Source organism: Brienomyrus brachyistius, chromosome 13 (assembly GCF_023856365.1).
Source record: "Brienomyrus brachyistius isolate T26 chromosome 13, BBRACH_0.4, whole genome shotgun sequence".
Classification (NCBI taxonomy): Eukaryota; Metazoa; Chordata; class Actinopteri; order Osteoglossiformes; family Mormyridae; genus Brienomyrus; species Brienomyrus brachyistius.
In genome coordinates this window covers 1177599-1203540 of record NC_064545.1, presented here as the reverse complement: position 1 = coordinate 1203540, position 25942 = coordinate 1177599, and the positions used below count along the sequence as shown (strand labels likewise).

The 25942-nt window shown below is 42.9% G+C and overlaps 2 protein-coding genes across 4 annotated transcripts in view; one reads left to right on the top strand and one right to left on the bottom strand.

Moving 5' to 3' along the window:
* fto (FTO alpha-ketoglutarate dependent dioxygenase) overlaps positions 1-17169 on the bottom strand; it is an 89540-nt gene extending 72371 nt beyond the window's left edge. For both annotated transcript variants that reach the window (XM_048972444.1, XM_048972443.1), the window contains exons 1-2: positions 16965-17169; positions 305-382 (exon numbers count right to left, since the gene is read on the bottom strand). In XM_048972444.1, the coding sequence (XP_048828401.1) occupies positions 305-382; positions 16965-17006 (120 nt within the window). In that variant the 5' untranslated portion in view covers positions 17007-17169. The remainder of the gene's footprint in view (positions 1-304; positions 383-16964) is intronic.
* A 78-nt stretch (positions 17170-17247) lies between these two features.
* The window catches only part of rpgrip1l (RPGRIP1 like), a 38847-nt gene continuing 30152 nt past the window's right edge, over positions 17248-25942 (top strand). For both annotated transcript variants that reach the window (XM_048972440.1, XM_048972441.1), the window contains exons 1-7: positions 17248-17332; positions 19526-19580; positions 20225-20317; positions 20947-21106; positions 22363-22640; positions 24202-24301; positions 24593-24736. In XM_048972440.1, coding sequence (XP_048828397.1) covers positions 20233-20317; positions 20947-21106; positions 22363-22640; positions 24202-24301; positions 24593-24736 — 767 coding nt within the window. In that variant the 5' untranslated portion in view covers positions 17248-17332; positions 19526-19580; positions 20225-20232. The remainder of the gene's footprint in view (positions 17333-19525; positions 19581-20224; positions 20318-20946; positions 21107-22362; positions 22641-24201; positions 24302-24592; positions 24737-25942) is intronic.

The following is a 25942-nucleotide window of genomic DNA, read 5'->3' as shown; positions in this document are numbered from 1 at the left end:
TACCCAACCTGCATGGCAGTAAATCACACCAACACCACCTAATGGAAAGCCATCCCTGAAGGGTGGAGCTTATTATAGCAACAATGATTACTTCATATTAATATCCTTGGTTTCAGAATGAGATGTTGGACAAGCTGGTGTCCACATACTTACAGTGTATTTCCCACTCGGGTTCTTTAATCATAGATCGAGCCAGTGTCACCACTAAGCAAACATCGTAAAACAGGAGTGAGATGCCATGTTTATTTCCCAGCATCCTCTGCCTGATCGGTGCAGGCTTATGGCGTAGAGCGGGCCCACTCACCAGCTGCTGAAAGCCCGGGTCTGCAGGTGAGAGGAAGGGGATTCGCTGCCCGCCCAGCTCCTGCAGAAGCTTCTGTCTCTAGAGATGGGGAACACATAGCCAATGATAGCTGTGCTGAGATGCCAGTGGAAACAACACAATAACACTGAAAGGTACATTTAAACTATTTTTATACACACACACATTTAGTGCCTTCCGAAGTATTAGGACCATTCCATCAATGTCCAGTTAGTTCCAAATATAAGAAACGTAGCTTACTTACTGCTTCAAATTAGCACTGGGATGTAAAATAGTGCTGAAAGATAAAATCTGATGTGCCATTTCCAGGAGGCCAGACAGAGAAATTCAAGTCTAGTGTCAAGTTTGTTCCAATTTATCTGCACTCACAAATACATGTGCCATATGCAGTGCATGTATCGATGTACGTCGCCTGTACGTCACTTTGGACAAAAGCATCTGCTAAATAAATAAATGCAAATGTGTCACCTTTCGGCCAAGGCTCATGTTGATAAAATTTACACCGTGGCAGTCGATTTTTCAGTGAAGGAAAACCTGCGGTAATATTGCATTATTTGCCCAGAAGTGTAAATAAATGCCTATAATTACTGTAATTATGTGACAGTCATAATCCATTTTAAGTGTGTACATCTCGAGTATGCTGCGGGTCCTGTTACGGTGACCGCTAAGTTCACGGGAGTACAGACACTCCCTGGGTTACGATGGTCCGTGTTACGACATTTCCACTTTACGATGGGCATGATTATTCTATAAATTACATGGGATATTCGACCCTTTACTATAAAATGTTATGTTAATGATTTTGCCCAACCATGGGCTAATGTAAGTGTTCTAAGCATGTTTAAGGTATGCTAGGCTAAGATGTGTTTGTTAGGTTAGGTGTACCGTTTTAAAATACATTTTTTGCCTTACCACAGGTTTATTAGTACGTAACCCCATCGTAACCTGGGGAGTGTCTGTAATTTTTAGTGCTCCGACCAGGCTGCTACACCATGCTTTATGTATTAAATGCTGGCTGCCGCTTGAAAGCGCATTTTTTAGGATGTGTTACATTCCGACATGCAAACGCGTTAAGATGAAACTCAGCTTTCCTCATGCATTCTGCGCGCGTACCAGTTACAGTCCCATTCAAAGCCGTGCTGCGTCAACCCTCAATCTTCCTGACCCTTTTATATCGGCAGGATAAAATGCTATCATTTTCATATCAAAGGAAATATTATGATTATGTTTAGAGGACGCACGCATCATATATAACCTCAGACATTTACTGCGAACATCTCACATTTCTGCTAAGCTCGTAACGTTTCAGGAATGTGGAATCGCAGTGCCAAAAGTATGGCCCGACTTTTAAAAGGAAATAAAACGTGCTGTTAATCACATTAAACTGCAAACACGTAAAGCCTGCGTCCGCATTTGAAAGCATAAGGGGTGCATTTTTTACAGACGGAGGAGAAAGTGCGCGATCACGCCCTGCTGCCTTTCACATCAGCGTCGACATCAAACGAGCGCCTGTTTCCCAAAATAAAAGCCCGTACCTCCCAAAAAGTAGCGTAAAAAATACTCAGACTTAACCCCTTTTTTCACTACCATTACTCTACCTGCATCATACCAATATTCCATTTTCACTTTGACTAATACAGCCGTCAGTTATAGTCACACAAAACGTTGAGAACAGAAGCGAATATAAAAGCGTTGGACATGCGAGTATCGTATCATATAAAATGAAAACAAAATACGGGGATCAACGAAGGAAAACAAACGGGCAGATATATTCATCGGTGCCGTTTGAAGATAAAAAGTGTGCGCATAAGGATGACGATCTATGGCACCGAGAGGGACGGCGGTCGTCAGCCGCGGCGGACCGCGGGCGCGCCCAGTCTGCCGCACAGCTGGGGCGGCCAACGCGGCCCGGCGCTCCAGCGCGCACACCGCAGAGCTGCCACGCACATGTCAAATGCAGCCAGCGGCGCGCAAACTCTGCTAAAAAGGTAAAAGGCAGCGCACCCCCACGATCAGCGACAGATGGGCTCTGTAGGGACAGCGGAACAGTAAGCCTTTGAAAAAAAGAACAATGATGCAAAAAGAGCTCAGGCTTATAAGCCCCAAACTACTGAAACTACTGAAAAAAAAACAAACAGCCAATGTCCACCCGCTCTCTATGCGCAGGATCATAGGTACAAGCCATGAAATAGTACACATTTTTTCCCCCCAAAACTACTTTATAATGCTACTTGATAAACTTTTATATTTGCATTGACCAGTGGGCAAATAAATTTAATCTTCTTCTGTAAAGGCCTGACTATCAGTATAAAAATTAATTTAAAAGAGGTCTAATAGCCTCTGTTGTGGAAGTCAGTGTCTGGCCTTGAACTAGTAAGAAATTAAAGCTTTTTTATATGCCTCAGGTTCAGGGTCAGCCTGACGAAGTGCTGCACAGGGGTTCAAGGGGCATGTAAGGTAGACGAGGCACTGACTGGGTACGAGACTGCTGGATGTGCCCTCGGAAGCCTTTCAAGGGCCAGGAGCCTAGCGGCCAGACCCAGGCCTCCAGTGAGTGGCTCTGGGAACTCCTCAGCAAACACTCAGATGGCCAGATTTACCATCCCCGTGGCGGATAAATGACAGAGCCCCCTGTTTATACAGTAAACCGTGCATAGTGGTGTGAGAGCAGTCTCAGAACCGGCCTGCTCACATGACCCTGAAACCAAGTCAAACATTTTGACAAGTAGCCTATAAAACATTAGATGGCCTCAGGACGAGCAGTCGGGCCATCAGAACCGCTTCCGTGGTGCCCTGTTTGGCTCATAGTCGCCAGATTTGGCCGATGGATGTCAAGGGGCCCTGGGAATGCCTACCTAGCTGACAGAGGTGTGGGGCTGGGGGGGCGGGCTGGCAGGCACTCGCACCTGAGCAAACAGCTCAGCATAATGTTCTGGGGCTCCAGCATGCACAGAGCATGACTCCCAGCAGCTAACGGCACCATGAGACCAAACAGCACGTATGTGCCATGGCCGATCCCTTCAGCCTCTTCAAACGGAATGGCTGGGGAAGCAGGGAGCTACCAGAATACCGTATTGTCCCTAAAATATGACATCATGAATCACCATGACCTCATTCTCTTCCAACCTGATTTCTAATTACTATAACCTGCTGCTGTACCTCAAAAAGTAGAGCATGACGTAACAATGCAAAGGTCATGGGTTTGAAACCTAGCGTTGACAGATAGTTGACAACCCTTCCCTCTAGTACGAGTTGCTTAGGACAAAAGTGATAGATAGGTTAAAAAAATTAACACTTTCTGTATGAGTGTTACAGGTTCTAACCTGAAGCCTCATTAACACATTGCTGTTAATAACACAGACTCTGAGCTGGTGTCGGCGATGCCTAATCCCACACCTGGTGCATATCTAGACTCTCAGCAAGGTGCTGTAATTCAGGATGTGAGAATTAATATCCACGCACAAACTCACCCATCTGTACCACGGCACGTTTTAACTACTGACTGCATTAAAAAAGGAACAGAAATTCTCAGCTACTTGTGAGTGACTATTAACCAGCCTGTGATACAGCGAGCATTAATATTAAACTGGCTTTTTATTTCTAAGTGCCAGGCCAGGCAGAGCTTGGCTTTCCCGCGACAGGCTAAAAGCACGGTCAGACTGGTCCATAAATCAGCGGTGTCCCTCCGGCCTCCATGCGCTCCCACACACAGGCGCGCACACACAGCGGGCCCGGCGCTCATCAGCCGCTAACGAGTTCCCTTCAGTTAAAAACAACCGGGGCCGAATGTGAAAAATGGCCGCCTGCCTGCAGTCTCTCCGGAAGGCGAACCATGGCGAGTTAAAGGTCCGCTAATTGTTGTTGCAGTCTAGAAGGAAACATTGTTCATATCACTTAGTGGCAGGTTAGGAGAGGCTGGCATCATTCATACGACTGTCTATCCATCCATCTTTCCATGCAATGTGGCCTGTCTTTTACAGTCAGCTCTGTACCGCATCTGTGGTCAGGGTCCCTTCAGGGAAATTCTCATATGTGCCATGTTACCTGAGCTGCTAAAATGATAAGTCATTATTTACTTCAACAATGATCCATAAACCCACAGCAGTCTCCTCTCCACCTTGCTCATTCATCCGGTCTGTGTGCGTTGTGTGTGTCTATGTGCTGTAAATAAAAACGTTTCCCCAATCAGCAGTAACCGCGTGGGAATAAAACCACGGAGAGTAAAACGGTACTGACAGGTTAACTATGACAAGACCGGTGAAAGTGTAGCTCAGTGTCTTCAGGCGTTTTTTTTTTTATATTCATGGTGCTGTCAGGAAGCAGGCAGTCCTTCAGCCGCCCCAAACCGGGGCTTCAATTTAAATGGCATGTGAAATGTGAAGTGTGAGCCACTGGGATGCAGACTCTCGGCACACGGTGAATCCGCCTGATTTGTGCATTGATTAAGATGGAAGTGATTAGAACAGGCGACGGCGTGTTCTACAGCAAAGCAACTGCCCCGAGGTGTAGTCAGGGAGATGTCAGAGCTATATAAAGCCCTCACCAGCAAGACAGAGAGGGAGGGAGAGAAGGAGACAGAATGGAGGGGGGGGGGGCAGGGATGAATGCAGGCCTATACCTTCAGCCCAGTCTGACTCAATACCCTCCTGCTAAGTGCGGAGCTGGGGGGACGCAGTGTCCTCAGAGCCGATTCCCCCAGGGCACCTGCCCAGGCTCCGCCTCCAGCACCTCAGTAGCCTATTTCAACTTTGTTCAGCCTGTTTAAACAGTCAGACGCGCTGCTTCGGATACTGTTTCAGCGACATGTGGGGGCATATGTTCCCCTCCACCTCTCTGAGCACCAAACAATGGGGTAACAAAAGCAGCCTCCTGCACTGTTTGTGGTTCCACTTCCCTTTGCCATTTTCCACTCTGGCATTTATGAGTGCTTAATTCTGACAGTCCTCTTATTTCACATCCTCGTGGGATTTCGCTTTGGAGGGTCATTGGTGTCCTAAAAGCCACATTGAGAGAAAAAGGCAGTTCTGGTGAAGTACTGCCTGAAATGGATGAGCTCCTCCTCGACATAACCTCCTGCTAGCTGACCTGAGACCACCACTGGCACGCTCCTTAATATGTCTCTCATATTTCAGCCTCAGCTCCATCTTACTTCAGCAGAAACGCAACTGAGAAGCCCAACTGCCTTGAATTCACGGTCCACGTTGCCATAATCCATCCCCTTGTTTTATTCTAGCAATTCTGTCCCAAACTATTCAATCAGCCCATTCATTCCCTCATGAATAGTCATACATTAATAGTCATTTATTTTTGTGCTTTGTTTGTCTTACTGTTTTATTTATATTATCTTTTTGCTTTTTCATTTAACTCACTGATTTCTGACTGCTAACATTTTTACATATGAATCTCATTTTAGAGAAAATTTTAATGCCGTTGTATAGATTATTGTTATTATTATTAGTAGTGGTATTATTATTGTTGTTCTTATTTCGTTGTAGGATTTCATGAAATCAACAGTGCCTCATGCTAATTTCAGTCAGTTATGTTACATGACTGGCCTCGATCAGCTAGTTCTGGATGATACAATAGGGACATACAGCATGTTATGTGAACATGGTGCAATTTTTATTAAATATAAAAATGGCTAATACTAATTATACTCTGAATTATAAACATCTCTTAACAGTTAAAGGGACTGATAAACATAACTGGTGAGATAAAGCACATAATTTCTTATAGATCAACTCCTATAATGAGATGTTTGTGGATCCAAAATCAGCCCCTTCAGTCACTTTAAAGAAAATAAAACTACTAGTGAAATAAGTGAATCCTCTTCTCAGGGCTCTCAGCAGCCTAAGCGGTGAAAGATTAACAGTGACGAGGTCTGTGAGCCCATGACAGCAGGTTGATTTGAAAATGCAACTGTCTGTGACATCCAGCGAGCATGCATTAAAAGCACGGTTAATGTGAAGCCAAAATAAACAGTGGTTTTGGTGCACAAGGCCCGGTTCTGGCACTCGGTCACGTACTGGGGCACCCTGGGATGAACAGCAGGGTCCGCTAAGGGCCCCCCGTTAGCGCTCAATACTGCTAATTATTACACTGGATCAGTATGGTTAGCAGGAGGGAGTCGTAGGAGGGCATGTTGGGCGCCATTTAATGGCTGCCTGAGACGGGGGTGAATATATTACTCCGTGCCCTACAGAGAAGAAAAACAAAGACCCCCGACACCTGTAGATCACCCCGGATCAGACGGAAACGATACAGCGATGCCCCCTAGTGACAGCTCCGAGACCACACTCTCTCTCTATCCTCCAGCACGGGGCCAGATCAGCTTCTGCCAGAGCCCATGTTTGCGTACGCCAGTGTGCAAAGGTCCCGACAAGGGGGTCTTGACAGGAAGGACAGGGATGCTGATGGGGGACAGTGTCTCCTGAGGACACGACATGTATAAGAAAGCCCAAGACATATGCGGAGTAGTTGCTGCAGCAAATGCACAGGTGCGGCCACGGTAACCAACAGCAATGGTGACGGGAGCTTCACTGTCCGAGGATGGCGTCCGACCGCAACTACAAACCCTACGCAGAGTCTGCTCCCACTTCCGGCCGACCGAGGGTATCACTATGATGTTGCCGTGGAGACGATAACACGCTTCACAAGCCTTCAGCAGGCGCGAGGGATGCTCTGCGGCATCCGTGAACTGGAATCCGGCGATAATGTCGAAGTCGAGCTGATGGGGCAGGCAGAGTTTGTTTACCATTAAGTAAATGAGCCGCAGCTGAATAGATTAGCCAAATCGCTAACTGAGACGAACACACATGCACGCACGCACACACTGAAGTCTGCTGTGCTGCAGCCTCTCCCTGCATAAGAGCTGCACTACAGTGTGCAAGGTGCTGCCGTCATTAAAGCCTGTAATTAAACCGGAGAGAAGGGCTAGCTAAGCACCAGACTCCTTTATTGGGTTCCTCTCTTAGCGTCATAAAATGCACTAATCTGCGGATAGTGGTGAAGTTGTATCTAATGGGGTAGCGATGATTTATTGGCTGTGACATGTTTCATAACTTTGTAACTGTTTTCACGCTCATGGGATTAAACGTGAACGTGTTTAGGGCCACGTGTTCACATTTTACTGTAGCGTTTGTTAAACTTTACACGGGCAAATTATTAAGAACCAGATTTGCCTATACAACTCTTCATTAGTGATGATTAAGTATTTGAACATACAATTGCTTTAGAAACCAGCCAATCCATATTTTAATTTTAGAAGAAAGTCAATAGCAGTAAAGAATTCATGATTAAGGCAATGATTACTGCTATAAATCTGACTTGTGAAGTGAAGCATTATTTAGCTTGTGGACAAACATTAAACCCATTTATAATGTAACTTCTTTTTTATTTTTTTAAATTACAGTCAGTAGACAGACACATTTTAGTACTGCTGTTAAAAACTTTGATGTCTCCAACAGGCACATCCCCCTGGCCCCACTGCCCTCATTTACCACGACCCTGTATCCCTTATCTCCCCCCCCCACCCCTCCACAGGACCCCCATCCATGAATGAGTGTAGCTAACAGAACAAACATAAATCACTGGCCACCGCTGCCCAGAGGTGAGCAAGATGAGTGTCCCAGTGACACCAAGAATAATGTCCGAGCCGAGTTGGGTCGGCCTTCCATTACAGCCGTTTCAAAAACTATTAATCTTGCTTGTAGTCAGTGGCCTAGAAATAATTACTTCATCTAACCTATGTAATACAGCATGACCGGTAGTTGGGACACGTCCATTTTAAGCTTGGGTAGGAAAGCCACAAATCAACGTTGCGCTGAACAAAAGTAAGAGCGTGAGACATCCTTTCACTCAGGGGCTCCTGCGCCGCTACACGGAAGAGCCGCGACATGTAAACTCTGCTTCATCCAGGTCACACTAACGTTCCCTCACGCATAAACACATGCATCTAAAATGACTGAAAGATTCAATGTTTTAAATGTTACGTCCCCTATACATTAATCCGTTTAAAGAGTTATGGTGCAGACATACAGCCATCTGGCACCAAACAGAAAACAATGCATCAAGGCTCCCTTGGTGTTTACTGGGTTACTCAACTGTAAATAATCATCAAAACATTCTAATCACACTTTTCCCCTGCTCACTTTCCTCTTCGATTGCATCTAAAAAGTCCATCAGAAAGTATGTCCTGGGCTTGAACTGCAATATGGTAGGAACTGTATCAGTTTGCTGAGAAACTGGTGCCCCATCGTCCCTCACACCGTCCATGGCTGCTCTGACTCACCGCCGGAGGCTGCGGCTACAAGGCAGACAGTCATTTCACCACAGGCCAGACGGCAGAACCATCTAATCAGCAGTGAAGTCAATTCTCAAAAAAAGAAACATGGACAGGTCATTTTCCAAAGCGCCACTTACAAAAACATAATGTAGTTTGATTAATTTTGATTTATTCCCAGCACAAACAATAAACGCTAGCGCTGGCAAACACAGACCAGGGGAAAATAATTAACACAAATTAATGATAATAATAACTGAATATATTAAAAAAGCAAGAACTGAGACTAGACTAAAGAGTCTGTGTCAGTGCTTTCACTTCCATTACAGCAGTGTTATTACGTTCACACAGCCGGAGTTAATGATCCCCTTTGTAATTGAAAGTCAAAGCAAAGGATTCGGCAGCACCCTGCAGACGCTGATAAGAGGGCATTAACTCCGTCACAGCACCACGGCCCACCTCCACGCTAATCCCCATTGTCATCCGGGAACAGGAGAATGATTTACAAATAGGCCAAACTCCCTCGAAGCCCTCTGGGTGTCACTCTGCGGGTCCGTTTGCACTATTGCTTTTTTTCCATTTAGTAATGCAATTTTTGTTCTTATTTAGCCTTCCGTTCGCACGACTACAGATCTTTTCTTCCCAGAAACGCAGAAGAGTTTCACCTTTCTGTAAACATATTAGTACGGACTCTCATTAAACGTAAGAATTTTGTTACGCCTACCACAGTGATCTCCGAGTGATCGTCCTACTTAGCTCGTGACCCTTTCCTGATTAGCACTCTTCATTTCGGTATCTTTTTCTAATCCGTTATTTTTCATGGGACTGAAGAATGTTTCCCCTTTGTTCTCGCAGAAGTAAGCCACATGTGAACATGGCGGATGCATAGGACCTTCGCTACCTGACATATGTTGTTTTGCTTACTTGTGCGGCTGAATCGTGTTTTGTGTACGTAGTACGCTGTTTACAACTACTGCGAAGCTCAAAACGAGACTGTACCTGAGCCAAGTTTAAATGCAGCTCTTAAGATAAAGACATCCAGCCATCGAACATTAGAGTGCACTGATACTGAGGGGAAGAGAGTGAGACGTTAGTGACTAAATTTCTGGATCCCTGTGTTGGTGGATTCCTGTGTGATGGTTCCTTTTATGTACAGCTTTGTGTTTGTGATGCTGCAGCACTGTGATATTTTGTTTTTACTAAATACAATACGTGCATTTACTTTCAACACATGATTTTGTGTGAGATTAATCAACAGTCAAGCCTTTATAACAGCTTAACCTTATTATTTTTCAAAGTAAATGATTTAAACTATATATTTCGCCAGTTCTAGAATTATAAAAAAAAAAGATTTGGACAAAAAAAAACGTGCTGGTAACACGATGTGTTCGAGCTACAACAAACAAAAAATAAATACATTATAAAAAGCTTTGGTTATGTGAGCAAATGAAAGATGTAAGAAATGTGTACATTAACAACCACTCATAACTACGTCATTGGCCTTTTACACGGAGCAGTGTGAATGCATAAGGTTTTTTCAACACTAGTGATAACGGTAGTGCGGATGCAGATCTTTCGGAAACATCCGTAATAAGAAATTAAGTATTACTGCAGACGTAGCCTGCGTAACCCAGTAAAAAAGACGGGTCTGTTTCACGGGTCATCTTCTTAAGATAAATCCAGCTGAGCACGAGCGTAACACAATTCAACACAAACTGGCATTAAAGGAACTTAATGGAAAGTGAGGTACCATGTGTCTGACCCAGCATCCCCTCATTCTGCTTCCTACTCGTTTCTTCTGTAAGAGTAGGGCTGCACGATATCACATCGCAATTATATGGCACATACGCAGTGATCATCAGGGCTGTAGATGACGGGTGTAAAGGTCTGGACGCCGGCTTTTCGGTATTATACGCACCCTTACTTATGCCCACAATTTGGTAAGCAGAAAAAATATTAAAATATGTGTAATGAGATGCCCAAAAGTTAGATAACAATATAAATTCAGCATATCCTTATGTTTGAAAAACCACCAAGCCTTACTGTATTGTGAGATCTTTGTGCTGTATTGATTTAAAATATTTCATGTTTCAAAAGTACAAATCCAGACAAAGATTTTGTTTCAACCAACCAGTTGAGCACTCTGTGACTGTGACTCTTTATAGTCAACTGGTTGGTTGAAACAAAATCTTGGTCTGGATTTGTACTCTCTGGACCTGAAATCTCCACCTGTTCAAAATGTGACAGCACGACTGATACTCATTCAACCTAAACGCTCTCATGTCACGTCCCTCCTTGTCTCACTTCACTGGCTCCCTATTGGTGCTCACGTCATGTCCTTGGTGCTGCCTTACAGGTCCATCAATGAACAGACACCCATCTCCTTCAAAAGGCTCCTCGAAGCCTATGTCCCATCTCACCCCCATCGGTCAACAAATCAATGCCACTTGGAGCTCCCTCCACCACATGAGAAGTGTCACAGTTAACTAGAATGAGTTGCCGAACCACATCCAGTAATCAGACTCCCCCTCTAACTTCAAGAAACACCTCAAATATCATCTGTTCCATGAATTTCTCTACTAGCCTGATGCCTTGTTACATTCGTTGAATGTTCTTATGTTGCATTTCTGGTCCTTTAGTCTTATTAAGTTCTTGCTTTGTTGGAAGTTGTGTAGCTCCTGCTCCAAGAGTTTACACTTATACCTGGACCTTCACTGGAAGTTCAGTCTAGCTGTACTTATGCCTACTTGATTCTTTATAGCATTTTTGTTTGCGACGCACTATTTGCCTCACTTGTATGTCACTTTGGACAAAGTCTGCTAAATATGTAAGTGTCAATGTATTATTTGAGCTTAGGGTCCATTGTCCATGGTTTCTACTTAAGTAATTTCCCCTGTCTCTTTAACTCACTAACCAGCACCTCTGAACCATTGGGCAACTTGTGATGCCATTGTAACCCAGAGCTCTGAACACATGATGGGTGTGGCTCCCTTGCCCAAACTGTAACAGTTTCAGCCTCAAGGAGGCTTGGTGTTGGTACTGAGGCCTTTCATTGATACGCTTGGAGTGAACACAAGACTGATGCATCCCTGCATGCATGTCACAACATCTGTGAGGAAGGAGAATGTGATGCTGCAGCTCCAAGTTCTGGACCTGATCCAATCATTAAAAACGGTCTGTCTACAATGTCAAGGTGCAAAATGCCTTCTTCAATCCCACATACATTAATGCAACATGACCAAAACCACAGAGCTGCTGCCAGGAATTTGTAAAATCAACATAAAAATCCAGGTGTCCCTACAACCTGTAAACCAAGTGGCTTCTTTAGCTGCCAGGAACTCGCATCGTAGCAGCAAACCCACCACATCTTCCCAGCATCCATATTTCTGCACTGCCTCCGCATCAACAGTTGACAAACGTTGACCCCGTGCTGGCCCAACATTGCAGTACCAGGCAGCAATCGACATGCCGGCTGATGGCTGACCCCCGGGCCTCGCCGCAGTCCAGACAGCAGCCAGCCCCACACGCTCGCTCGCTCACATGCGTGCACACTAGAGACAGCAGTTCAAGTTCTCACCCCGGCAACAAGATCTGACCCGCTGGCCCCAGTGAAACTCATCAAAATAAACCAAACGGGAGACAAGAAGCATGGTGGGGAGGAGATAAATCTGCTTATATTATGATGGGAAGAAGAAGCAAAGACAAGAAGTCAGGGACAATTCAGTCAGGGACATTTTTATGCACTTCTGATCATGCAGGTTGACAGCACTGGAAGTACAGACTGCTGAATAAAAGGCTGGAAATGGTGAAGACACCCAGCGACGAGCTACCCCCAACAGTCAAATAATGACAAGCATGCGGCAGGCTGAAGCCCGTCATTCAGCTCGCTGTCCCCCCCCCCCGCCCCCCCCAGAGTGGTGTGCAGTGACCGAGTGGGGGGGGAGGGGTACTGGGTCAAAGGTTAAACACTGAGAAGACAGCGATGAAAGGCAACTGTCATGCACCAGTGAACGAGGAGCCGTTGTCTCCTGAAGAACATGCAAAGTGCACCCATTCTGCCCAGCCAGGCAGATATCTCCGGGTCCTAAATGAGACCATTGCCAATTCATGAATAGCAAAAGCTGACAGCGTGCCACTCGAGCTGTCGGCCGTAAATCAGGCTCCCTTTCCGTCTCACATCACAAATGCATGCAAAGTTTAAGCTTATGAAGCACAGCTCAGATGCCCCCGGTAAAAAAACAAGAGGAAAAGACATTGAAGTTCCCTCAAGAAAAAAAGCACCAACAAATAATTCAAGGTTAGCCTCTGTCCAGTACAAACTGAAAAATGTCAGAGAAATACAGGAGGCTTTCTGTATTTGTTTCCAAGAGGTCAGAATGTCACTTTACAAAAAAACAAAGATATTTACATCTAATTTACAATTTAATTAACATACAGTAGGATACAGAGGGATTAACAAGTTTTCACAGCAACAGTTAATGAAGCACATTAATTAGCATATATGAGCCCAAGCTTGCAGGATTGCTATAAGGCTTCAGGAGCTGAGTTGCACACTCCACCTGTCAGAGAGTGACATATCGTTATGAGAAAGAGGGAAACGAAAACCTCCCCAGCGCTCTCATGGGTAGCATGCTAATCGCTAGCTTTCATTACATCTATTTATTGGAAAGTGTACGATCTACAAATTAACAAGAAATAGTTAAAGGGTCTTGTGAAAATCCCTCCTGCGGGTTTCATGAATGAAGCCTTTTGGCTTTTAAATAGAACCAGATACCGGTTGTTTCCTTTTAGTGGAAAGGTGAGTCAACCCACAAAAAAATGACAAAGAAACACAATCGCAAATATCAAAAAACAACTGTAGCAAAAACAGCTGCTGTGTGACTTAATGGATAGAGTAATTAACTAACAGGCTATTATAGAAAGACCTCTATCTTTGATCTTTTATACGACCTTTTAAAACATACAAAATGTCTAAAGAGATCAGGGCACTCATTAATATCCATGATTAGCCTGTTTTCACATTAAGTTGACTGCTCCCAAAAATCTTACACTTTAATAAAGTAAATATTATCCTAGCTCCTTACAATTAGTTACTTGAGTGGTAGTAACACATGCAGCACCCCTGTTCCTAATGTGACACAGTTCTGGGACAGATGACATCTGGCCCATTGAAACCCACCACTGAAAAACTTTATTCTAAGCTTTCTACTTTAATTATTTGTTCAAATGGAGAATAATCAGTAATTCCAGTAAGAAAATGATCATACTCAGCCTTTCATGTACTGTAAACAACTTTAAGAGAGGCCCAATCCCACAGAACAAGTGGCCAGGTGAGACTGAATGCTTCGAAATTGACACTGGTGAGTAATCCATTCAGACAGACAAGATTATGAATAAAATAGACCTATTTTATGCTTTTCAATAATATTACACCATATTTCATCCACATAAAATGATGGAATCCAATATTATGGTAAGAAAAATAGCCCCTATTATAGAATAATCCAAACACTGCGAGCGGTAGCCATTTTGCATATTATCATATTTATTACATTTTATGAAGTGCACTTCGTCAAATGAAAAACAAATTGATATAAACAGTGTACTAACCTTTCAGAGGAGTTATAAGGTAATCACATGTACTGCTAACTCTGTCACTGCATATAGGCGGTGTGCAGACAAATAATTGTAGAGAAAGGATGAGACAAAAACAGTGAGTTATTTCCCATATCCATAAGCTTCATCATTTAAAATATTACTAAAAACATCATATTAATTTATCGATTAATTTTTCACGCTCGCATGGCACTGACATTCAAGAACAAAAACACATCTATTTGTAAAGGCAACCACAATTCTGATGTGGTATTGACAGAAACATGCAAAGAAATGACCTAATATCTAGATCAATACCTAGTTTCACCCGTTACAACCCACTGAAGGGCGATCTATTTATCTTTCCAACCAAAGAAATGGTAATTATGGGAGTAAAAGATAAATGTTTCAGTTACGGTGAATTATTTTATTAGCTGAAGGCAGGGAGGATAAAAGACCAAGGAAAAAATAGCAGGTCTCTTTGCCAAATGTAAGTAAGACTCGTTATTAATGGTCAGTCGGGGCCAAGCAGATAATCGACATGGAAATCTGACAGACTTATTTGTACCAGAGCTCAATTGCAGAAGATAAAACCTGAAACATAAGGCAGGGCGTTAAAGTTACAGACACAAATCACCATGGATATCTTAATTAAACAAATCTGCATTCAAGGAATGTAACACGGGATACAAACAAGGAGAAGATCTACAATCTAGATGACTAAAAAACAACTTCTAGATACCATCTTCACATGGCCTTACATCTCACTGGTACAACGAGCCCAGCAGGCCTCTCTGAACAGGTCATGAGAAGCTCCAGGGCACCAGTTTCAGATGAAACTGACACTTCCTTTGTGATAAGCAATTTTATAAAGGATTAGCAGCACGATGGGCTGATCAATACTTGCTGCTCTGGCTAGTACTAATACAGCAAAAAAAATTGCTCCCCCTGACAATAAAGCACTATGTCAATGTTCCTTTTCATTTGCCAGGGCTATTAGTGTAATGGCAACACTATCAGCAGCAGCAGTATTTTTCCTGCTGGTTTTGAAACAGCAGGGGTCTGATTAAGTCGAGAGCAGGCTACCATTCTTTTCAGGCCGCTGGTGTAAATTTTCTACCCATGACCCATATGTTGCAAGTATGAAACCCTAAGTGTGTTTTATGTCAATAGCCATTAGTATTTCCACAGTTATTGACCCATAAATAGTGGCAACTCCCTATATTGTAACTAAAACAAACTGAATATCGGGGACCAAATGACCGGCTGATCCCACCAAAATAGACTGCAGCTCTAGCCAAACACCACTCTGACACAGTGGACAGTATGAGTGCATTAGTTCTCATAAATTCTTACGTTCATACTTATTCGAGGGATAGGGAAATTTTATGGGAAGCTGATTAACTGGCAACCCATATAAAAGCAGTCAATCAGACCCAGCCTCTCTGACCGTTAATTTAACCGAATTACCGAGGGGAACACAAACCATTTTAATGTGTACTAAGAAATTAAACTTCAGACAGCTATCAAAATCAGGAAGAAGGGAAAACATACACTTTACAGAATATGGCTTCTGGTAACAGGAATAAAGATATTTTAACCTGTCCTGTTTAAGGCTTCATTCCCATTTATTTTCATGAATTAAATGATAAGAAACAACATTTGAAGTTTGCATAAATTTACAGACTAGTTTTCAGACCTGACTTCTGTCACAAGGAAGGCACCATACTGTCACTCCTAAGCAACAAACTGTAGGTAGTGTCACTTAATTGAATAACAATCAGTGCCTCCACGACTTTCCAGGCAGAGGCAATTCATTTTTGAACTGAAACATGAATCCCCTTCCAAGAAAAATCCCTAGACTAATCTTGACCCCAAACGGGAAAAAAAATTGGACTCTAACATATTTAATGACCTTGAAATCCACCCAACACACTCGACTACTGAATGAATTTAATACTGTGTTTTAGTAGCAGAGAGGTACCGTATAATTTATCAACACTACTGCAAAATCTCCAGCTAAGGTGTCTTTCGGTACTTTAAAAAAACATATGAATAAATAGTTAGCCATTACCTACACAGTCAAATTGGGGAAGAAAACAATTCACACAAATATGTTGACTAGATCCGTGAATGAAAACAGTTAAGGCGAGCATGCATGATGCTTTGCCCTCTGAACGCAATAGGCGCGGAACTACACCATGTAAGTGAGACATACGTGCCTCAGCATCACTGTCACCTAACGCCGCTGCTCGTATAGGACGCAGCGAGTGCGCGAGCGCGAGTGGGTTACGCGGTCTCTTACAGCGGATGCTCATGAATAGCAGGACAACATATTTAACCTGCACTTTAGACCTCCTAATTTACGTTACACTGACCCCTAAAACCCCCTAGTAATAATGGTTATATTCTACAAAGCGTTAAAACGACAGGGGGGAAGTATACAGTATTTTGCTTACATTACTGATCCCAACACTTACAAGCTCATACTGGAACGTTCATTATTTTGAAAACTGCCTGACAAATACTTTAATGAAAGTGAAATGTCATTAATTACACAAGAACTACAAAAACCGTTATTTATTTTGGGGGGCGCATGAACAAGGGATTAGCTAGCTAGCTACATTTACCTACATTTGGAATTATTCATTCATTGTTCCTCTAACTGCCTAGATTGACCTATTACCTAATTACCGATCAGTTTAAACCCACATCTGCAAAAAATGCCAAGCAGCCTTCTATGTTAAAAGCAATAACAATAGCTACCTTTCTTTTCTTCTCCCTCTCACTGCTATCCGACCTTTTCATGTTCCTGGAGTTACATTGCCTCGATTTCACGACAGGTTATCATGGGACGAGTAGTTTTTCGTTTGAAACTACAGTTGGGTCTCGGTCTGCAAATCCATATACACTAGTCAATCAATCACGTAGCGCAGCTTTCCCCAGCACGGTGCAAAACATGCAGGGTGTACGTCCCGCCGAAATCCGCGAAAGGATTAACGCACACAAGAAGAGCGGTGTAAAACTACACTTCCCATAATGCTCTGTCCGGGAAGTGGTTTTCCAAACGGAAAATTGGCTAGTTGTTTGTTAGCAACAGTCGCTGTGGAGTGAATTGGTGTGTTTGTGAAAAGGTAAGATGGGTAGAGTTTGCTAAGTGGCCGCATGGAGAACATAGTATGTTGAGAGAAATATTTTTACATGCATGTTTAGTATTAGTTTTAATATTGTGTTACCATGCCTGTAGATAAACATTATGGAGAATGAATCATGTAACTACTGCCCTACGATGCTTACTGCAATATCAGTACTAGCTAAATAACATGCTAGTTAACGAACTTGCGTGTTGCACACCAGTAAGGCGAGTAGTTAGTTAGTTAAGCGGATTTGTAAATTAGCGGCCAGCTCCTTGGTAGCTTAGCATTTTATCACTTAGCACAGATATAGCCCCAGGTATTTTTTTCGTCTTAAATATACTTAACTTCAACTTGAGTGTCAATGGAATAAACAGCATGATTGTTATTATGCAGCCTTATTTTAAATAGTTTTATATTGTTTTGTTTGGCGCCTACGGTATATTTATGTAAACTATGGGTGTTTATTCAGTGGGCTATGAAGTTATATACAAAATCAGCGTGTACATATTGTCATAGATAATATAATTTCGATTTTATGGCTTTTTTGTTGCAAAGTCAGCTGTGTAGCTGTTCGTTTCATTCAGAAATAGAGAATATTTTCGGACAAGGACTAATGAACAGACGGAAATTATGCTATTATTAGTATTATAAAACTTTTTGAGGGTTGTAAGTACATTGTCCTTAAGATCATAAGTGTAAAATTAAACTAATTGATACAAATTTAGAGAGCAAGATGGGGTAGGTGAAAAGAGGATTTCCCCACGGGGATCAATAAAGTATCATTTTATTTAATTTGCTTGCCTCTCACTGCCTTATGGAACTGTATAGATAGTACAGTGATATATGTACAATGGTATGCTTATGTATACAGTATACTCTTTCATTAATGTCTAGGCACATATTTATAGATAGTTTTGTGATACATGGCTACTGTTTTTCGTATTCATTTTTTCCCTCCACAGGTTAGTCATTACAGTCGATAATCTTATTAATGCCCATAGGAAATTCTCTTTATGCCTCCCCCAACTTGCTCTCTGTAGATGAGAGCAAGCTGATCACGAAGGGCAGTCACCCATAGCAGCACCCAGGGAGTTGGGGGTTAAGGGTCTTGCTCAAGGACCCACAGATGTGCTGAAGCTGGGCTCGAACCAGCAGCCTTCTGATCACAGGCACAGAGGCTTAGCCCACTGAGCCCAGGTTTTGAGTTTGATGTTGCACTGTTCACACTTATACATCACTAAAATATGTCCTTTGTCATTCACAGAAGTACCAGTGCAGGTACTCTGGAACGTGTTTCTTCCACATATCCCTTCTTGCTCTCATTTGGGACACACACATACATATACACACAGTTGAGAGGGAAGCTTGGGGTCCCAGCGCAGGGGCAAGCCATTTATCGGGCAGCCTGGAAACATTTTGGGGGGTGTTGGGCTTTGCTTAAGTCACCAACCTAGATGTAAGTATTTGATATGAGGCCGGGGCTGAAACCGACGACTTTTCGATCATAGGCAAAGAGACTGAACCACCCACTGCCCCATGGATGGATGGATGGATGGATGTAATCAAACAAGCATATATTCCATTTTCCTTGGTTGCATTTCCAATGGTACATCTGTCTACAGTGCAGGAGCCTTGTGAAGTACCTCCTGGCCTGCAGGTTATTCTTTGAAGGTGAAAAGAGGTTTATGCACTCCAGGTCTTGCAGAAAACCACGAGACCTGCAGTTTTTAAGGGTCATACCTAAACATCACCTGGTAGCCATAACACCTGTGGACACTGTATTGGTCTATGGAAGAGAAATCCTCCCTGGGCAGGATGTTATGTTATTCAAGATGATTATAATATAGGGTGAAAGTGGGACTGTGCTGTAAAACATGGTAACTTCACCTTCCTGCTGTACAATAGTCCACTCATGTCCGCGGCTGATAGCAAACCATCCATGGACCCCATACACACAGTAAAATATTACCAACATTAAATACAGTAATAATAAAGTACATTGTACATTATTATATAGTCATGTACAGCACTGTACTCTCAAATGAAAGGGATTATGTTGATGATAGAGCAATGAAAAAATATCATGTATCAAGGGATGATAGAGCAATAAAAAATATGCTTATTATACGCCTCAGAGCATGAAGGAACAATGAAAAAGTAACTGTTGCACAATATATTGTTTTTTTTCAGACCACGATAAACCTCAGATACTGGGGGACAGTCCACGTAAATGGCATAATCTTAGGTGGGTACTCTGTCGTAAACTTCACAAATCAACATGAGCTGTAGCACAAAAACATGGATGGTTTACCTCAACCCTCACATTGTATTTAGGTATCTGTGATATCGAGCTATTTGCAAAGTTACCTGCAACAGTTGTAACCATAATGTGTGACAGAGTAAAGTCACAGACAATGTGTTTTCTCACAAACATTTTTATTGAATATAATAGAGTCCTTCATGTTACAAGTTCTGCTTACTGTACTTAAAATTACAGTCTAACAGAAAAATGTGATTACCTGCTTTGTTCATCGTAAACATAGTGGAGAGATATGGAATTGTTTATATGATTAAGCATCATTTGTAATTTACATTAATGTTTTCTTAATACAGTTTATTCCTGGTTTAAAATGATCAGTAAACGTCTGTAGTGGTATTGTATTATATAGACATATATACTAGCACGGTTGTTCTCAAGCAGATCACTTGTCAGTTTATTTGAGATATGTCCGGCTATTGCAAAAGTATGTGCTTACGTGATATCTGGTCATATATGTGTATTGAGTTACTTTTTACCCTAAAACTTTTGTAGGCTTATATCAGGACACATTTTTGCTGCTCAGTCTGCAGGTCAGTGGTAAAATGTGCTATGTTAATCATTCTTTTCAGATTGAGCCATGTCGACTATGGCTGATGAAACAGCAGGAGACATGCCTGTGAAAGATATAAGCTTCAGCCACACTGCAGTTGGGGGACTGCAAGGTTCGAAACACCTGCTATTTATTACCGCTACGGCCTTTGATCAATATCTTCATTTGTTCCCTTTTGCCATCTCTTTTTTATGGTAGAACTGACCCAAATGAACCCACACACTGTGATTGAAGACACATGTGCTTTTCACCTGTCTTGTAAAAGTTTTTTCGAGGGGGATTATTTTCAAAGATTTCTTTGTCTTTGGCATCCTGTTGCCATAAATGGGTCTCTTTTGATTTTGTATTTATAACCTACATTTCCTCAGTTTCCTACTTTTTCAGTTGAGGGGTGAATTTCTAAAGTAAGCCCAGATGCAAGTGTTATATAGGAATGCAGACTCATTGTTGTAAAGGGTTTTTGGAAGTAAAGACAGTGGAAACTATTTTTCTAAGTTTTTCTGTTAGGTAGGCTGTGTAGCGCGGGCCAGTGAACAGAGTTAATAAGCTGCTACTGTTTTGGTGCATTTTTGCTTTAAAAGCTTATGTTGGCAAATAAAGCTGTGGTGATTTCATTATAAGTGCAGAGAGATTGCTCTCAGTCTACAGCGAGACCTTTACCTGGGTTAATGGAGGCTGAGGGCTGCTCTCTGATGCCCAGCGGCTTCTGTGATCACTAAGATACTGACTTCCTGTCGGCAGATTCGTTGGCAGTGCCAAATGGCCGACCACGGCAGGCCCCTCTCCCGGCAGGGATTTCTCGGATCAACCGCGAGGAGCTTGAGGACCGTTACTTGCGCCTCCATGAGGAGAGCCTCCTCCTCAAACAGCACATCCACAAGCAGGAGGACAAGATCAGGAGGTTCGGGTCACTTTCTCATACATGCTTTGACACCAGTTGTGATCCGTTCTTTGTTTACTTAGTTTCTCACAAATTATGTGAGAAAATGTGGCATTTTTATTTTTCATGTAATTTTCTTTTTCGCTTATCATGTGGCTGTTATTTTGCGCAAAATAACTTTGCCATTTTGTCACCCCAGTGTTTTCTACTCCACCTTTACCGGCATTTACCAGCATCGTTATTGTCTAGTGTGTTTTTTTAAATTTTTTTTTACTCATCGGGGCAACTTTTTTGGCAAAGATGCTCCATGTATGATCAGACTCGGTGTAGTCAGAAAAGTGAACTGGAGAGCGAGGCGGACGAACCAAAGTGCGCCGCGAAATGCAAAGTTGGCCGGCGGTACCTGCCGCTTGCCGCGCGTTAGATCACGCGCCCTTTAAATGGGCCAGTGTTTCCTCGCCTCCAGCTGTCGGGAGCGCTCTGTATGCATGCTGCAGCTTCTGGCTGCGGCAGCGGTGGCCCGGCTCCTCACATATTACACATTCAGACCCACGTTCCTGATGACACTGGAGCGGCTGAAGAAAGCAGGCGCTCTGTGTTGTAATCAGCATGTGTAAAGCCTGGCAGTATTCAGGTGCAGAGACCCCAGTGCCAGAATACCATTTTGAATTTCATTACACAAATAAATCACAGCCCGTTTACTGTATATAAGAGCAGTTCTTTGGTCGTTTACCTCCTTTAGCGTGAACTCGAATTTGCTGAGCAAGATCTGTTGGGTTGCATTTTCTTTACATCGTGTTGTGACCATGGTGTTATTTTTTATGTGCAGTTATCAACTGCCTTGTATTATTATTTTTTTCCTCTCTGCTATACTCACTATACTCACAGCTGTACTCTGGACTGGAGCTATTTTACAATTCTATAGGGTATAGTATAAAATATTACTATTGCTGTAACGGAGCTGAACAAGCATATGGAGTGAGTGTGTGTTTCCCCTGTGCGCTCTCCTCAGCGGCAGGCCATAGGAAGCTGTTATTTGTCAGTGCTGCAAAGCAGATTGCTGCCCAGTGGTTTCAATTAACATCAAAGAGCTTCTCGCAAGCCATGTTAGTTGTATCAAAACCTGAAATTTATTGTTCAAGACTCACACTGCGGCCTTCATAGTGTGTCCCCTTTGAAAGGAACTTCCAGATTTTTTTTTTTACTTTCCAACTTTTAACTTTCCCCCCCTACCTCCCACGCTCGCTCCTTTCCTTCTGCCCCCTCCCGCCGGGCAGGATGGCAACCAAACTGGTCCGGCTGGTGAAGGACAGGAAGCGGGAGGGGCAGGCGGTCCAGGGCCCTCGTCCAGTCGCCCGGGACGTGGAGATGGAGGAGATGGTGGAGGAGCTCCAGGAGAAGGCGCGGGAGCTCATGAGGCAAAACGAGGGCCTGAAGCAGCGCCTCATCACTGCCAAGCAGCAGCAGCAGCAGCAGCAGGGCCCAGGCCGCCGACACGTCCTGTACGGGCACGTCCAGCCTCGCATTAACACGGGGCTGCGGCCCCCCAGCAGAGGTGCGTCCCACCAACAGTCAGTTGGGAGATTTTTCTCCTCTATGAAATCCACACAGTGTAGTTGTTCTTAAATGTGTATATTTTCCCCATGTTTTGTTTTGTCTTCATTAAAATAATTTTTTGCAGTTGAAGCTTAAAACTTATGAAATGTAGATTCTGTCCTATTCAATGTGATCTTATGCCACTTCATTAAGTACACCTAGCTAGTACTGAGTATGATGCACTTAGAACCGCTGTAAGGTCTAATGAATGACTCATTCGGAGTAGCCTTTTTGCACATCCCTATTGTTATTTTGACACCTGTGCCCTTCCTATTAGATTCAGCAGGTCTGTCAATTCCCATCTGACCACTCGCAGCAATGAAAATGCTTTTGGGTTGGATGGATTTGTTGTTGTTTTTTTTTTAACTCTTCACGCCATTCTATGTAAACTCAAGACACTAGTATGTGAAAATCTCGGGAGGGCAGATGTTTCTGAGATGCTGGAACCACTACATCTGGCACCAGCAGTCACAACACATCCAAAATCACTTAGATTAAGAGTCTTAGCTGTTCTAATTCTTAGCCAAACAGTTACTGACCCTTTTGACCCCATCTGCTTGCTGTATGTATTCAGTTGCAGCCACATGATTCTCTGTTTGCAGGATCGGGCCGTTTGCGTTAACGAGCAGGTGTACCTAATAAAATGCCCACTGCGTGTATATTATTTATGATGCCAGTGTAAAGGGAACTTGATTTATTTTTAAGGGCCGTACCTGAAATTCCATTTATCATGCTTTCTTTTGGCAGGTGTCAATGATTTTACTCAGTTTAACAAAATAACCTTCAAAGGTTAGACTTAAAGCTTCTTGTCGGTAAGAGAAATGAACGAATATAGAACATAGAAGAAAATAAAAGGACATCTGACCTTCCTTTGATACACATTTAGAAAAAAATTGATACTAGCTAGGTAAAAAAAGAAAATTGGCCCATGTTAGTTTTGATACCAAACGAAGACAGAAAAATTCATTATATTTAATGGTTTTTGAGATTTTGCTGTTGGGTACCCCCTGACCTGATGGATGAGGACCTCACGTTCATTTCCATGCTGGCTTCACTTCAGTTTGATTCTGGGAATTTACTATGAACTTTGTTTTTCAAGGTTTATTTTAGTACCTAATTTAGATTTTTTTTTTTTTTTTTGAGAAAATTGAGGGTGAAGCTGACCAATCTTGTAGCTGAAGAATGCTGAAAAATTGTTGCATTTCAATGGATAATTTCAGTGCGGCTTTTGGAAGAAATAACAAGGAATAGGCTGGCAAAACTAGTAAAAATATGCCTTATTTAAAAAAAAAATGTAATAGTGACATTTCTGGGTAGAAAAATCATTGAGGTTGAATCTGAAGTGTTTTTCAATAGTATTTGTTTTACACTCTTCAGTCAATGTGCTTTACCTGCTGATTCCTAATAAAAGATTTTCTGTCTAGGTCCCAAAATCTGATCAGAAGACTTTTTTATTTTTTGCATCCATTAGTGGAGCAGTTCCAGTTGCATATATGTGCATTATTTGTTTTTGTTCCCAGGCCATCGGACTGTGGATATGAATGTTAAAGCGACCCAGAATCTGCTTCCACGATACGGCCATAGTCTGCTGGATGACGCCAGGGCCGAGATCCGTAATCTGTGTGTACCCTTAATACGTTCCATAATGCGATGCTCCATGAATATTTATTGATATTTATTGGCCTGTTGCTTCTTTATTTCCTTACAAGCAGGTGTGGAATATTTTTGAGTTTCCTTTAGATTGCATATATAGAAGGATGCTCAAGTTGATGCTACATTCAGCAGTCATTCTGTTCATTTGATTTATTTATACCATGTCAAGCATACGCTGTCAGTATTCCTGCCTGGAAATCCGGAGCCGAGAATGTAGGGAGTGATATCGTCCTATTCATGTGCTACGTGTGGCGGCAGGGAGAGCGAGATCGAGTCTCAGAAGGCACACATGGAGGAGATGGACCGCTGCGCTGAGATGCTGAGGGAACAGCTGAGGAGGAAGGAGAGGGAATCCGAGGAGCAGCTGCAACTCCTCAGAGAGCTGCAGGCCAATGAGCAGAGGTAATTGGCCACGCCCACTGAATGTGGCCACGCCCCACATCTGCACGTTCCTGCGGCGCTGTTACTGCAGGGAACCCGCCCCCCCATCTCAGGAAGGAAATGACCAGTTTAATGCACATGCTGACGTTTACTTTATACAACACATATGCTGACAGAAAAGAGCATGACGGCACCACCTGACCTCCTCCGCAGTCTGTGTGCCGCAAGTGTTTATGGGCTGTTTTTCTTACCGCTCCTCCCAATTATCCCCAAGGTGTAGCATTAATAAAGTTTAAATGGGGCCAGTGAACGATAACTGTAAACGCAGATTGTTTAAAATGTACAAATCACAATCATCAGCTGCAAACACTTTGAAGTTGAGTGTTTCATATGAGTCTTTCATTGACTTCCTAGGCAAACATTTTTTTCATTCCTTCATTGCACAGCCAGTGTAGATCCACTAATGGTGTTAGTTGGATGGACAGGTCTTACTTCGTTGATGTCATGTCATATACATGCCACTGTATTTATATACAATTTCAACAATTTCCCTCTGGATAAACCTTTGTTGTGTTTTATCATGTGGAGTCACAATGTGCACGACAGCACTTACAGTTTCAGCATACTGAAAGCCCTGTCCTATCCAAACAGTGGTGCTGAGTAGCGCTTAATTGGTTGTGTGGTGGTTCTTATGAATGTTTGGATTATTTTCAGTCCCATTCGTGCTAAAGATGAGAGTGAATCCCACTGAACCCTATAGCACTAATGGTGCCGAGTGGAGAATGTGTCAGTAAAACTGTTCCTGGCCTACCAGGGTAAACTGCCTTTCCTAAAGTGAACAAGGGCCGTTAAATAATGTTTTCCACAGTCTGCCTTTATGGTCCCTTAGAACATAGTGAAGTTAAAATATCGCTACACTGTCAAACATGGCTATGGCTTCACTTCGGTACCACACACCTCGCACGATAATGCTTCGCACGACTTCACTCTTCTGCAGCGGAGCAATCTTAAATTACTCTAATGTCATCGAGTGGTTTCACAAATAGCATTGTGCTTTTCTGCAGCACCGAGCCAAATTAATAAAAGCGCAAGGCTGCGTTTAGCGCTCAGCACTCCAACGGGGCTGGTCTTGACGGTGCCGCCATCTTAACTCGCCACAGCTTTTTTAATGCTTGTTGATGACATGTTGGGGAGCCAAGATCCCATTTTCAGCGTCGTGCCAAATGC